This window comes from Madurella fahalii (genome assembly GCF_045866475.1).
Source record: "Madurella fahalii IFM 68171 DNA, scaffold_2, whole genome shotgun sequence".
Taxonomy (NCBI): Eukaryota; Fungi; Ascomycota; class Sordariomycetes; order Sordariales; genus Madurella; species Madurella fahalii.
The window spans coordinates 4,590,456-4,605,055 of record NW_027263972.1 but is presented as its reverse complement, the minus strand read 5'-3'; the positions used below and the strand labels follow the sequence as shown (position 1 = coordinate 4,605,055).

General features: G+C 56.2%; 7 protein-coding genes across 7 annotated transcripts; 4 read left to right on the top strand and 3 right to left on the bottom strand.

Annotated features, from left to right (window-relative positions):
- Positions 1-1,778: 1,778 nt before the first annotated feature.
- Positions 1,779-2,870, top strand: MFIFM68171_04100 (Zinc-binding dehydrogenase; the record flags this gene model as incomplete). Its single annotated transcript, XM_071059520.1, has 2 exons — positions 1,779-1,803; positions 1,885-2,870. The coding sequence occupies 2 exons, from the start codon at positions 1,779-1,781 to the stop codon at positions 2,868-2,870; spliced, it is 1,011 nt and encodes a 336-aa protein (XP_070915621.1).
- A 138-nt stretch (positions 2,871-3,008) lies between these two features.
- MFIFM68171_04099 (uncharacterized protein) lies at positions 3,009-4,112 on the bottom strand (the record flags this gene model as incomplete). Its single annotated transcript, XM_071059519.1, has 3 exons — positions 3,009-3,103; positions 3,160-3,880; positions 3,942-4,112. The coding sequence occupies 3 exons, from the start codon at positions 4,110-4,112 to the stop codon at positions 3,009-3,011; spliced, it is 987 nt and encodes a 328-aa protein (XP_070915620.1).
- An 847-nt stretch (positions 4,113-4,959) lies between these two features.
- On the top strand, positions 4,960-6,450 carry MFIFM68171_04098 (uncharacterized protein; the record flags this gene model as incomplete). Its single annotated transcript, XM_071059518.1, has 1 exon — positions 4,960-6,450. One exon carries the CDS (start codon positions 4,960-4,962, stop codon positions 6,448-6,450), a length of 1,491 nt encoding a protein of 496 aa, XP_070915619.1.
- A 599-nt stretch (positions 6,451-7,049) lies between these two features.
- MBF1 (multiprotein-bridging factor 1) lies at positions 7,050-7,619 on the bottom strand (the record flags this gene model as incomplete). The annotated part of the gene is made up of 2 exons (XM_071059517.1): positions 7,050-7,364; positions 7,458-7,619. 2 exons carry the CDS (start codon positions 7,617-7,619, stop codon positions 7,050-7,052), a joined length of 477 nt encoding a protein of 158 aa, XP_070915618.1.
- A 742-nt stretch (positions 7,620-8,361) lies between these two features.
- Positions 8,362-10,327, top strand: MFIFM68171_04096 (uncharacterized protein; the record flags this gene model as incomplete). Its single annotated transcript, XM_071059516.1, has 4 exons — positions 8,362-8,910; positions 8,968-9,824; positions 9,918-10,205; positions 10,276-10,327. The coding sequence occupies 4 exons, from the start codon at positions 8,362-8,364 to the stop codon at positions 10,325-10,327; spliced, it is 1,746 nt and encodes a 581-aa protein (XP_070915617.1).
- Positions 10,328-11,855: 1,528 nt separating this feature from the next.
- MFIFM68171_04095 (uncharacterized protein) lies at positions 11,856-12,561 on the top strand (the record flags this gene model as incomplete). The annotated part of the gene is made up of 3 exons (XM_071059515.1): positions 11,856-11,976; positions 12,182-12,387; positions 12,478-12,561. The coding sequence occupies 3 exons, from the start codon at positions 11,856-11,858 to the stop codon at positions 12,559-12,561; spliced, it is 411 nt and encodes a 136-aa protein (XP_070915616.1).
- A 289-nt stretch (positions 12,562-12,850) lies between these two features.
- On the bottom strand, positions 12,851-13,901 carry MFIFM68171_04094 (uncharacterized protein; the record flags this gene model as incomplete). The annotated part of the gene is made up of 2 exons (XM_071059514.1): positions 12,851-13,458; positions 13,640-13,901. The coding sequence occupies 2 exons, from the start codon at positions 13,899-13,901 to the stop codon at positions 12,851-12,853; spliced, it is 870 nt and encodes a 289-aa protein (XP_070915615.1).
- Between the last annotated feature and the right edge of the window lie 699 nt (positions 13,902-14,600).

Genomic DNA, 14,600 nt, shown 5'->3' with positions numbered 1-14,600 from the left:
CTGGGAGCGGTCTGTTCGGAGATGGGTTGGCAGGCGCCCAAAAGCAGGATAATTTCCTGGGGCCCAGCCCGGCTGCCCGGGGTTACAGCGGATTTGAGCAGAGTGGATGGCACCCACCATACACAATCCGAGTCCTCAGATTCGTCGTCCTCGGTCAAGCTATTTCATCGGTTCTCAATCCGCTCAGCTCAGCTCACCAACTCTGAAATTGTCGGAGGACACCATTGTGCAGGCAGCATGGGACATCGGCGCAGAACAAACACTGTCCGTTTTTGTACCTTATCCCGTTTGCTGATAGCGGTGCTTGAACGAATTGCATCGGGTGGGACGTGTGTGTGCAGGGGCGGCACGGGCTGCCAGGGGTACCAACGGTACCTGCAGATGGTGCCGTCAAATCGGGGGAAATGAGATGGCGCTGTCCAGGTTTAGTGGCTGTACCTGCATACGGGGCAATCGCCTTGATGGCCCAGAACGTCCAGCGCCATCACAAAGAGTTGGTCCCCAAGTGTTGGCCCAAGATTGGGCCAAGAATGTAGAATACTAAAAGAATAATAATAAATAACAAATGAAACCTTTTTTGTCATTTGACAAATGGGATACGGCCGGAGGGAACTAACTCACCGGGTTCTCTCGTATCTGTCTCTTTTCATCTCGAAATGATGCCGTCCCATCGCTTACTAAATCATCCCTTCAGGCATCGATGGCCCTATCTGGTTCTGGAAAACTTGGGTATCTCCCGTCAAGCAATCGCCAGCATGGGTCAGCCGATTGGCCGGCAACTAAAAGTGCTAGTGGAACATTAGCTATGCCTCATCTCAGGAGACTCCGATCTCCCACGGCCAGACTGTCGATCCACCCAGCAGATCCTCTCCTCACATGGCCCCGTCCGACCCGAACCCACAGATCGGGCACCCGACCTGGGAAGACGTCATGGCCTTTTCTTTTCGAGATTTCCAAGGCGGCCTGTTGTCTCAACCCCGGATTTGACGGGCTAGGTGGTAACCGCCGGCGTCAGCAGACACAGACCTGCAGCATCACCGCATGTAATTTCCACAATTGCTAATGTTACTGCAGCCACGTCCTCCACGCGCGTCGACGGCAAACGCGAACCGTACCTGGTCATGGTGTAGACGTGTGTTTGAACTGAGTTCTCAGATATTGGCAGTCTTCCGTGCACCGGAAGTCTCGCTCCACAACGATAACCCTTCTAGTAGTTTGTATTCCAATCTTGCCTTCACGTTGCGCTATTGGTTTTACTCGAGATACCTCGCCGTTTGTATCTTTCTCTCAATCTCCATCTGTTACTCTCCTATATCTCACTGCCGAGTTGACAGGAAGAGTTTCAGGTAGCTGGAAGAGAAGGGAACTCAACTTATCACCTGAGTTCAGCTCACTTTTTTTAATCGAGGATCAAGTGAGGTTAATCTGTCAAAAGCTCAACCCATTCTCTTCGAGAAACGATATATCTCCTACTGCCCAAGAGCGTGATTGACTGCCCAGGCGACTTGAAGTTTTGATACTCTCAGATCCCGAATTCTCAGATCCCGAATTCCGGCCGGTCAGGCTCGGTTGTCCCAGGCTTTGGCGGGGAATGTCCACCGAGCCGAAAACGTCATCGGGTGCCTCGGTTCCATCTTGTAGCTGACAAACCACCCCGCTATGCTCTGCAGATCGCATGCTGTCTAAACAGTCTACCCTCATTGATTCTGTTCCGACTCGGGTTGCCCCCTCTATGTTTTGTCAATAGCTGATTGTCTTGTTTTGTAGAAGTAGCGGAAATGGCAGAGGTTATGAGGGCCATTGGTAATTAAGCCGCTCAAACCGTCCCGTCTTCGCCTCCCACTGAAAATACATCCAAAGCACCTGAACTAACGCACATCACAGACATCAAAGGCGGCAAAGGCAACGCTGACGCACTCTTCATCAACGATGCCACTCCCAAACCCCAGCCCGCTGCCGGCCAGGCCCTAGTCAAGGTCAAAGCCTTTGGCCTCAACCGCATGGACCTCCTCCAGCGGGAGGGCCACTACCCCGTGCCTCCGCAAGCCCCCAGCACGCTCGGTGTCGAGTTCAGCGGGATCATCGAGTCCCTGGGGCCCGGGGGCGACCGGGACGGCGGCCTCAAGCCGGGCGACGCGGTCTTCGGCCTCGCCTACGGCGGCGCCTACGCAGAGTACATCGCCGTCTCGTCCAAGATGCTGCTCCGCAAGCCGGACCGCCTCGGCTTCGAGCAGGTCGCGGGCGTGCCCGAGACGTGGATCACGGCCACGCAGGCGCTGCACTTCGTCCTGCAGATCACCCCGGGGAAGAGCGTGCTCTGGCACGCGGGGGCGTCGGGCGTGTCCATCGCTGGCATCCAGCTGTCGCGCCTGGCCGGGGCGGGCGCCATCTTCGCGACGGCGGGGACGGCAGACAAGTGCGCTTTCGTCGAGGAGCTGGGCGCCACGGCCGCGTTCAACTACAAGGAGCAGGACTGGGTGCGCGAGATTCTGGACAGGACCGACGGCAAGGGGGTGGATCTCGTAGTCGACTTTGTTGGCGGGAGCTACTTCCAGAAGAACCTGGACGTGGTGGCCCGCGATGGCCGCATCTGTATGCTGGGTTTGATGGGTGGGGCTGTCGCCGACAGGGTGGACGTTGGGAAACTGCTCTACAAGAGGGTGCGCGTTGAGGGTAGCACCCTCAGGAGTCGCGACGAGGATTACCAGGGCAAGCTGAGGGATAAGTTGGAGGAGTACCTGCCTAGGTTTGAAAGCGGGGAACTGAAGGTCTTGCTTGACACTGTGCTGCCGTGGGAGAAAATCACCGAGGCGCACAAGCTCCTTGAGCAGAACAAGACGATGGGCAAGATCATCTGCACGGTGTCGTGAGATTGCAAGATGAGCCCCTCCAGAGACACGGTATTGCATTCCAGCAACTGTTAAGACCTGTAGCCTGCAGAAACCCCTGAACGAGCTAGACTGACCAATGAACCCTGAACGCCCAAAATTGATGACCCAAACCAGCGCTCAATGCTCCTGGATCCATTTCAACATCTGGTCAAACGCAGTAGCTTGTGCGATCTTGATGTTTGCGTCCTCATATTCCCCGACAACAGCGAATCCTGCCTCTCGTGTCAGCTCGAACCTCCACAATGAGAAATCATACGCATGGACTCACCATGTGGTACCCCAGGATAAACCTGCACCTCATGCTCGACCCCGTTAGTACTCATATAATCCTCTCCCGCCATCCTCACCTCGTCAGGGAAGAGCGGATCATTCTCCACCGATACCACGCTAACCGGCGCCTTCAACCCAACAAAGTCCTCCTTGGACACCAACGTCGCATGCGCCAGCGCACCAGCCTTGATAAGCGGCCCCGTCGTCTTGGGTTTTGCCGCCTCCTCATCTCCATCCGCATTGCCCGAGGCGGCGCCGCCAGCGCCCTGCACAGGCCGCTCCGCAGCCAGCAGGAGCACGTACCTCGCCCCGAAGCAGTACCCCACCGCGTACACCCCTCCACCGTGCGACACGGCGTCGGCGAACTCGTCCCGGCAGGCGTCGAGGACCTTGTGCAGGATGGGGAGGACCTTCTCCTCGGTGTGCCGCGCCAGCCACATGTCGATGAGGAACGACTTTGCCGTCTCGGCGGCCTTGATCTTGAACGTGTCGAGGAACGACGTACTGCCGCCGGACTCGGCAGCTATCTCGGCGGCTGTGCTGCTGTTGGGCGCCGGGTCCCCCGAGAACAAGTCGGGCATGACGACAACGTAGCCTTCGCTCGCGAAGCGGTCTGCTTGGATCTGGTTGTTGACGCTATGGAGACCCGTGCCGCCTGTTAAGAGTAAGAGAAGGCGGGAGGGGGTGTGCGGGTAGTCGGCGGGCTTGGAGATGTAGACCTGGATTTACACAGGCGTGTTAGGAAGGGGGCAACAAGGATATGGAAACAGGGCAACGAACATCGACCTCGTTCAGCTTCGTGATCTCTCCTGTTGAAGCCTGCCCCGCCGGAGTAGGTCTGTCAGATGTGCAATGCTCGCCCATGGGCGGTTTGGGAATTTCGCTGGGGGTGGGCGCATCGGCCTGAGCATCGCTCTCGGGAGCTCTGGTAGCTACTTCGGGGTCGGCCATGGTGGAGTTGCTCTACCCAAGAATATGATGGCGTCCTATCGAGTCAAGCAACCGGAATCATTGAATAGAAATCGAGTAACTGAGCGAGCACACAGCTGGGAAAGGAGGGCAGAGGAAGGTTGATGGGGAACCAAGATGTTGGAACTAGGGAGGACAAACTGCGCCGTAGGTCAGATGAATGAGCCCCTCCGTTGACGTACCCCACCATTGAAAACAGAGGGACAGGGTTAGGGTTACAGTCCCTGAATCGGATCGCATCCAAGGATCTCGGATTGATGCAGCTGTTCTTTGGCCATGCTTATAAGACCACATTCTGGTAGGTTGGTAATTGTTTTCTCCCAGGTTAGCCAGGGTATTGACGTTGTCATGACTTGCGCTTTGTCACGATGAGCTTGGGTGCAGATGGGGTGTGCCGAAGTTGCAGGGTGTCCGAGTGCCTGGGGATTGTAGGCATTTTCGAGAATGCGATGAATCCGCCATGACGCTGTCGACTCGATGATGGATGCGGCTCTGCCGGTTTCCCCTTGCCAGAGCGAAAGGGGGATAATGATTGTTTTGATTGGATGTTGTCGACGGTTCATCGCGTGTTGTGGAGCCTGGGGTAATCTCGTTTCACTGCAAACGCGGGTTCGCGTCGCGCCCACTTAACGCGTCAACGCGTCGCGACCAGGGAAGATCATCCCCCTTGCTTCAACCCGCTCTTCCTCCTTTTTAGCGCCCACTCGCACCTTCGTCCATTGGCACTCGATACTTCCCACATCTTCTGTATAATTGCTCTTCGTGGATTGTCGGCTCGCCCATTGCTACTTCCCGCCACCCATCATCCTGTTGTAAAAGAGCAAGCACGATGCCTGGTGTAATTTCTCGCAAGACGCGGACTCCCCGCGGCAAATTAGCCTCCACCAACCCGCCTGCCTCGAGCATTGGCAACTTCAGCAACAAAGTCTCAAAAACTCCGGCCGTTGGGAGAGAATCAGTTGGGAAGGCTACAGGGCGTACCTCCTCCATCGAGATCGTCCTCACTTCACGGAAGAGGAGGGTCGACGACGACTCCGCGTCCACTCCCAAGAAGCTCCGTCGTGAGCCCCAACCACAGCGGGATGAGCCTGCCACTCCTGTATCAAGAAAGAAGAAGACTGTCACATTCGCCGAACCCGAGAACGTCCCTCCAACACCGAGCTGCGCAGCTCCCACTCCTCCATCCAACCGGAAGCGCCAATTCCAAGCAGACGAGACCACCCAGGCCGAGGCCCTGCTGGAACGCCTGAACCTACAATCTCCAGTCCGCAACAAACGAACCAAGACCACAGTCGACAGGCGCTCTCCCCAAAATGATTTCGATCTCCCGCAGGACCTCCTCGATCTCCTCGACCTTCACGTGGCCTTCCTCAAGACTCTCACCATGCAATACGCGCACAACGGCGCCAACTCACCCATCGACCTGCGCACCCTCTACCCGAGCGTCACCCGTGCCTGGGGTAAGAGGCAGGTGACATTGGACGACATCCAGCGCATGGTCGGCGTCCTAAGCTGGACCCCAATCAAGAGCAGCGACACCACCTTGCAGCTCTCATCTCCCTTCTTCCTCTCCGACTATGGCCGCAACAAGATCTGCGTTGAGTTGCACTCCAGTGCGGAACCGGGACCCCTACGCGAGCACAAGCTCAACATGGATTTCGAATCCAACTTGCGCACCCTGTGGCTCAGCCGCCGTGAGCCGACCAACACAACTCTCTTCATCGCAACCCTCCCCAAAGCCGCCATCAAGCCTTGCCCTTCGCTCGTCAAGAGCAACCTCTCCCTCAAGAACCAACAGCGTACCTTTGACGAGCTCAAATCCAGCATCGCCCTCAAGAAACCACAACAACATCAACACGAAGAAAAAGAAAAAGAAACCGTCAAGGCCGCCGTCCTCGCCCCCGCGCTCAACCCAGAGGGCTCTTCCACCAAGCTCTCCCTCCTCGAGCGCATCCGGCTCAAGGAACAAACTCAGGCCAGCCAGCAGGGCCCGAGCGCAGCCGAGCTCCAGCGGCGCGCGTCGCTCCAGCGCGCAGAGGACGTGGCGGCCGTGATCGGGATGCTCTGCAAGGCCAGCGGGCAGGCGCCCGCGAGGATGTCGTTCACCATGGCGGCGCTGATGGTGCGGCTCAAGGACTCGTCGCGGACGCCCATCTCGCGCGAGGACGGCGCCGCCTGCGTGCGCCTGCTAGCCGCCGAGGTGGCACCGCAGTGGCTGCGGATCGTCAAGGTCGGCGAGAGGGAGAATGTTGTGGTGCAGCCGGCTTTTCAGCCGAGCAAGGGGGTGGTTCAGGAGAGGGTGAAGGTGTTGTTAGGGTAAAAGAGAGAAGATGGATGTGATGGATTTGGTGGGTGTTCAGGATCGGGATGGTGGTATTGCAGTAGGAGTACGGCTGGATTTGTCCGGTGGTTGGATTAAAACTGCGTATTGGACATTGTTGGAGTAAGGTTTGGCTCGGGAAACATACTTTGTGTTGGTTTGGCTGCATGGGCTGGAGTTCGTGGCGTTGGACGCATTAATTAGCATGTCTGGGTATCGGTATGGATGGACACTGAGACAGGAATCATGGAGAAAAGAAAGTAGTACGAAGACGGAAAGGTCTATTTTTGCTTCGTAAGACGTGTCTATCCGCAGAACCGTGATGACCCCGTGCTGTGCAAACGCCACCACAAGCAAATGCCCCAAGCCTCCGCTAAATTCAACCCAAACTTTGTCATGAAAGCACGCATCTCGTGCTGCCCGACCGTCATCCATCAATCAGTAGCATATACCATATACTGCTGTTATGACTTTTCTTCTTCCAGCCTCCAGCGACGCTCGGCATCAGGGAGGCAACCATCGCGGCACGGCCGTGTCCCGCGGATGTCGCCCAGCCCGACGAACCGGGTCATGATATATCAGTCGAGTGAGGGCGCCGTTCACTTCTTCTCCTTCTTCTCGAACTTGGGCTTGCCAATGTCGCTGCCGCGCAGCTTGACGTTGAGCACGCGCTCCATGGCGCTGAGCACCTTCTGGTCGGGCGCGGCGTCGCCGCGCTCAAACTGGGCGACAATGGCCGGCGTCGTGTTGCACTTGGTCGCCAGGTCCTTCTGCGTCATGCCCTTCTCCCCGAAGCTGGCGCGCGCCTTCTGGATCGCCTTGCCCACCTCGATGCCGACCGTCTTGGGCTTGACGATGTCGTCGGAGCGGTCGACCATTGTGAGCCGCTGGCCTTCTACGGCGGGCTTGGAGGCCTGGAAAGAACCCCGGAATGGTTAGTCTTTTTCGTTTGGGCTTTGGTTTTGATTGATGAATGGAGCGGGAGCGGGAACGGGAGTGGGACATACGGCATTGCCTGTGGCGAACTTCTTCTCCGTCGCGATGGCGGCGCCGGATCGCTTCGCTGCGTTGAGTGCTGACTGGCCGCGGACGACCGTCTCGCGCGGGCCGGCACCACCGCGGTGAACGTTCTTGCCGATCTTGACCTCGGCGGTATCCCAGGCAGACATCTTGATGGCTTTTGGGGGGTGTTGTGTTGGTCTCTTTCGGAAATGGAGATAAGGCGTGCGGATGTGAGCGCTGAAAAGTTGGCGGTGTCCGTAGGACAAAGAACGTTATATAAAGAACGAGTAAGAAATCAGTGAATTTGTCGCTTTCTGTTTGGATAAAATACTGCGGGCAATGCAGGCGAAAAGATAAGAAAAAAAACCGACGCCGGTGATTGGTTTTGCCGCGCAGTTGTTGATGTTGGTTTCACTACTCAAGTGTCTGGAGGATGAGACGGTCTCGGCGGGGATTTATGGAAGAGGCTCCCCGTCAGCGGAATGCCATGGGCGGCCGTCGAACTTGGTGAGTGTGAGTCGAGCGGCGAAGATCCTGGACAACGCCACGCCGGAACGGTGGAGAACGGGGCTGGACAGTGGGAACAGGGGGTCGACTAGCCCGGAAAAGCAGTTCAGTGCCCTCTTGCTTTGTCATACAAACAATGCACTGTCTACTTGGTGTTTTTTTTGGAGCTCTATATGTTGGTTTTGTCTAGTAATTCACTGAGTGTTCGGAAGAAACAAAGTCAAAGCTACTCAACGCTAACATGTCAAACAACAGAGAACAGGCGGACCCGAGCGGTCCTCCGGCATTAGCTAAAGTATCAAAATGGCAATTGGTGCTTAATCCATACCTACTAGTACCCTCTGGCACCGATTACCCAACCGCCAAATACAGCACCCTGGAACCACCCCTCAGATAGCCACGATGCACGGTCAGTTGTCAGTTCCTCTGGCGGCCGTTCCCATGGCTGTCTGTTCCGCTCTCTGCTCTGGCATTGTTGATGGAATCCTTCGGGTTTCCTTCGTTACTATCCGGCAGCGACATGTGTTTGCGATCGCTCTTGGTTCCATTCTCCTTCAGGAGACGGTCAAGGCTACTGTCGGCGTCCTAGTCATTGCATTCTCACTCTTTCATATCCTACGGCTGAAGGGTGCAGAAGTTGAGAAGCCGAAGTGGAACGGCCCAGGCAAGGTTCTTCTGTTTCCATGCCGGACTACTCACTCCCGCTTGTTCCCCAAGAAGCACTCATTTTCTTATTCTTATTTGACTGTCGGAATCCCTGTGGGTTTCGAAGGGGATGTCGGGGGTTTGGTCTCGGTCGGGACCCGGGCCAAGCCGAAGCTCTCTTCATGGCTCCCTTCCGTCTCTCCGGTATCCGGTGCTTGGTTCAGCATTGACCCCGGCGACTACCTGGAGCGTGGAAAGTCGGAGCTTGGTCTGCGGGGAAAGCTAGACATGTACCTCCGAACCCAGGTATGCACCCGGGCCCGGTGCCACTTCGATATCGATTTTGGTTGCTGACTTTACGAGGGCGCGGATCCGGCATCCTACCCGTATGCTTATCTAGTCACGGCGGCGCGCTTCCTCGGTTACCACTTCAACCCTGTCTCGTTCTGGTATCTATATGACGCCGACAGCTGTTTGGCTGCGATGATTTTGGAGGTGAACAACACATTCGACGAGCGACGGATGTACTTCTTGACTCCGGAGTATACAGACAGCAAGCGAACCGATTATTCGACAAACCATCAGACTAACGCAACAGAGGAGACCAAGAACCCCAGGAAAATCAGTCCCCTGCAAGCCAATCTGACGCGGTCGTGGCCAAAGGATTTCCATGTCTCGCCTTTCAACTCCCGCAAGGGCTCTTACACGTTGACGGCATCCGACCCCCTGTGTCCTTCGATGCAAGGCAAGGGACCGCTCTCCAACACGATCAACCTGATATCGTCCAAAGGTCACTGCAAGTTAGTAGCCACGCTGTCTCAAGAAGGCGCTGCTCTTGACCCTTGCGACATGACACGGTATCAGAAATTCAGATTTCTGGCGTCTTGGTGGTGGGTCGGCTTTCTCACTTTTCCGCGGATCCTCAAGGAGGCTTTCCCGCTCTTCTTCCGGCACAAGTTGCATGTGTGGTACAGGCCCGAACCCTTGAAAGACTCCATCGGCCGTAGGGCGGACTCGACCGAGCGGCAGTTGGAGGGTATCTTCAGGAGGTACTTGAAGCACCTCGTGGAGCAATCCGCCACTCCCCTTGCTGTCAAGTATGCCGCTGGCGGCCTTTCCGGGGACACTAGCCAGTTGATGCTTTCTCCGGCCGCTCGAGACATGGTGGATACCGCCGAGGAACTCGAACTCAAGGTCCTAACTCCTGCGTTTTACACGAGGTTTGTCCACTACGCGCATGACCTGGAGGCATTCATCTGTGAGCTTAACGAGAACTGCACGATCTGGATGTCTCGTCCTGATCTCCTCCCTAGACTTGCCATGAAGGAGCCTTCTCCGGTTCTCGAGTCATCCATTCTTAATGAAGACGCTTACTTCAAGATCATACGAACCCTCCGTGTCCGGCCCCAGAGGATTGTGCGGCCATTGACATCGAGCACCAGGGGAGTAAAAAAGGGCCAAACAATCAACATGCAAAATACCCACATATCTCCCATGGACGCCTATGTTTCGACCCAGGAGCCTGCTCACATCCGGGCGGCGTACCGGAACTGCCTCTTGAAACTGTTCGTTGCGGACAGGATCTCGTTTGGTGTCGTGTCGTTGCTCGAGCTTCAACGGGTCCTCCTGCAGGTATGCTTTACCTGGCTCCTTTCATCGAGAATAGGTCAGTTGGCAATGGGGGTTATCTACGGGCGGGAGGATCCCATCCCGAGGAGCATGAGAGGATCGTCCGCGATCATAGAATGAGCGCTGGGTCCGCTTGTACCAGAAAAACCAACAACATATACAGATACCTGTTGGCTCAATGCCCTTTGCGCCACGGCTTGTGTACCGCATATGAATCCAGTCCCCGCTGTTATTCCAAATCGTGGAACCAACAGCACTGGTAGCACCCCGGGTAATCCTCAGTTATTCAAGAGCCATGCGAAGGTATTTTGTCGCGGACCAGGATCGGAGATTCGGAGACCAGCATGGCTGAGGATGAACTTCCAGTTGCGGACTTGGCTAAAGGACCTGAAGGAGGAAATGCGGCTACTTGGGAACGGGAACTCGGAGTATTCTTGATCGAAGCTCGGCGAGGCCTTCGGAGTTTTTGATCTCAGAGAGCTATGTGCTCAGCTGGCAGGAGCCAGTCAAATGGGACCAGAGTTTCCCGAGTCGCCACGGGGTAGTACACATGCAAGGCCCTATGCAGACAGCCTAATGTATGAAGCATCATGAATTCCAAATACTTCGCCGTTAGTTCGTGATCGCAACACCATCCATGTATCACCCGCCGCTGACTGGCCGAGTGCGGACGAAGGAGGGGCAGCGGTGTGGGGATCATGACAAATAAGCTGCCCCGCGCGGGGCTTGAACTCGCTGCAAATCCAGGATGTGCAACTCTTTGATCCAGCTGCAGAGCTCGATCCCATAGGCTGCTCCTTGTCGTTTGATCTTCCGAGAGCCGACGGGAACCACCCAGGATCACGGAGACTGGCCAGCTCATGTGCGCTGCAGCTGCAGCTGCAACCTGCAACTGCAACGGCGTATTCCGTTGTGACTAATGAGACATTTGGTCTACTTTTGAGATACGCAGAGAAGTACGCATTTCCGTGGGGTATTGCAAGTAGCTCCGGGGCTGTCAACAGCCAGCGGGATCATCGTCATAGTGAAGAGGATTTTCTGCTGGGCCCCTCGAGGACATAGCAGCAAGACCTCTGAGAGCCAAGTGAAGTCGCCTAACATGTAATTCTCAATGTATACGTATCACATCTGAGCAGCGAGCAGCCGGACGGATCCAGCCGTTTTCAGCATGCAAGCACCCCCCGGTTCGTTTTTTATCGACGACAAAGCTTGGGTCCACACCAAAGTTGCCAGGTTATCATCCGTTGCGCATCACCGGCAGCCGCGCTTGGATCCGTGGCCAAGGTATATATGTACATACAGTGCCTGGGGGTAGCTTCCGGAATCACTGGCCTTGTCATACGGTACCTGCCTACCTAGTGACATAACTCGGGCCGGACGCAAAGTGCTGATCAGGTTCCCATCTACGCTTCGGCCTGTGTATTTAAGACGTCCAATTCTCCCCCGTTCCTCGATTCCAAATTTATCTCTCCTATAGCACTCGGATTCCATTTCTTCCCGTCTCTCCCCCTCGAACCACGCTCTTGGCCAGCAGTGCTACCCAAACAGCCGCCCCTTTTCCCAGACCAGCATCCCGCCTCTTGACGCTACCCAAGCAAAAGCTACCTACGGTACATCCCAAGATGCCTCTGACCGGCCACTGTCTCTGCAAGGCTGTGACCTACAAGGTCGACGTTGACGCGCCCATCATCACCGGCTACGACCACTGCGATGACTGCCAGCGCCAGTCGGGCTCGACCTACTGTAAGTTCCTTTACCGGAAGAAAGCTCTCTAGACAGCTTCGCGAGCTGTGCCTTTGACCTACCCCGCAAGAATCCCACTTACACGAAAACCCGCCACTACTCCACGACGTCACCTCTTCCCGCTTCACTCACGAACCCATGACTCTTCCCTCATAACGAACCAAACCAAACCAAACAGCTACTTACTAACCATATCCATCGATAGCCCTGGTCTGTGTAGTCCCCAAAGACAAATTCACCTCCAACGGCCCCATCAAGAAGTGGAAAGGCGTAGCCGACTCGGGCAACAACGTCTGGCGGTGGTTCTGCTCGGAATGCGGCTCGCCCATTGCCCACGAGCCTGAGGGGGCGCCCATCCTCGCGGTCAAGGGTGGCTCGCTTGATAGCGAGATTAAGAAGGGGCTGAAGCCGGTATGTTTCCTTTCCCTGCCTCTTTTTCTTTTTAATTTTTTTTTATCCTTGTCAATAGCCTGTATACGGGGTTAACTAAGTGGACAACAGGATACCGAGATCTGGACTATCGGCAAGTTGCCGTTCTGCCAGGAAAAGCTGGCCAAGCCTTTCGAGCGTATGCCTAGCCACTGAAGAGCTGAGGTAAGGTTATATAAACTGGGGGAGGCAACATTGGGTGGAGGTCGAGAATGCATAAACATTGATCTGCATACACCTGTTGAGCAATTTAAGGGCAAGTGAGGTGTGGATGGAGCTGGTTTCTAGGCCGGTGCTGTTTGACGGTGGAACGGGGATAAGAAAAAGATATTGAGCATATAGTTGTCGGCCGAGGGCCGAGTCCGGTCGTCTTTCGCAGTGGTATCCATCCATGTGTTTTAACCTTCTATCCTTCTGAAGCGGGTGTCGCATGCATCACTTACTACTACAACAACAACAACAACAACCCAGCAGCTCCCACAACCCCCCCCACAACCAGAACCAGACCCTTTGTCCAAACCTCTACCCTCTCACCTCGACTCACCACCGTCCTATTCCCGGCTCCTATTCCAGTCTCCATGACCGCCCCCGGCGTGGTGCTACTACCACCACTGCTACTCAACCCTACGCCTCCACCGGCCAACGCCCCTGACGATGCCAACGACGACGATGCCGCCACCAACCCCGTATTCGCCGCCCCCGCCCCCGCCGGCGCGGTAAACAGCCCCGTAGCGGTAGCCTTGGCCGCCTCACCGGTGATGCGCCCGGGGCCCTGGCTCCCCGAAGCGGTGAAGTACAAGCTGACGGCCGTCTGGCCGACGGCGGCGTCGCGCAGCGCGGCGTCGCCCGTGGTCGGGTAGGCCACGCGCTGGCGGGCGCTGGCGAAGAGCGCGCCGAACTCGGCCGTCGGGGCGGCCACGTCGCAGAGCGCGGCCGACGCGGTGGCGACGACCGAGGCCGAGTGGGCGACGTCGCGCTCCGAGCGGAGCCCGTGCAGCTGCAGGCAGGCGAGGCAGAAGGGGAAGGACGCGAAGAAGGAGCCGGTGCACATGCCTTTATTCTCGGGGTTGCCGGTGAGCGATGTTGTTAGAGTTTTTCTTTTCTTCTTCTTCTCTTGCTTTTTTTTCTCTCTGGTGAAGAAGGAAGATGAGGTAGGATAGGGGTTTGAAGGGTTGCAAAGGGCTCTCTCCCTCTCTCTCTTTCTCTCTATCTCTCTTTCTCTCTCTCTACTTACACGCCTGATGAGCTTTGAGCGCCAAGGGGGTTGTCCCGTTAGGCGTGCATATCATCTCGATTCTCTTGATGTCTGTACAGGGAGGAATGGTAGCTGACCCGTGCGGCGTCACCGGATGGCAGACGGTTTCTTCGTAGCTGGCGTGGTCTGGTCGGAAAAGAAATGATGCTACTGGCTCGGGACCGGGTTCAGGGGACGCGCGACTCGGGAGCGAGGTACCCAGCACTCCTAGAAGGACTGTCCATCTCGTACGGCAGGGCATCGTGGCGGTTTGGAGGGACTTGGCCGGCCTTGAACTCTCGGAGGTTGGAATGATGAGAGAGCCAAAGGGGGACGATGTCACACCGCTGTGCCTTGGATATGGCGTGGCTGGCCTCGATGGACGCCTCGCTACCCCTGTTGATCCCTTCCAGGTCACAGGCAATGGCGAGGCTTGCGGCCCATTGTGCGGTTGAGACAGAGGCTGATGGATGGGGACACGATGGTAAGCGGCGCTTTGGAGGGGGGCCGACGTTCATACTCAGGCCGCTATATATCCCGAAAACTCGGCGAGCGGAGTGCCACGCGTGTTTGGGATTCTGGGCCCGCCATTAGCTTTGTCGGACTCGCCGTGTGCAAGACGTCTTGAACTTTATCTGGAACCGCACTCTGCCTTCTTGATTGGGTGTCTTTGCTCTCTCTGATTGCAAGTAGAGACAAGTCACGAGGATTATGAGCCGTGGTCTTCTATGCCGGCAAAAGCGGCATTGACACGGAATCATCAATCCCGTCCGAACTGTTAACCTTTCAACCCTGCCGCCATAGAAATTTAGTCTCTATGGTGGACCAAAGGAAAAGCATAGTATATGATAGGCCCAATGGGGGATCAAGTAGCAAAGCTTGTTGCCTCTCCTCAGCGGCCATGTCATGTTTCAACCGACCCTGATGCCACTATATTGTGAAGAGGTATGCCGTTCCAGAA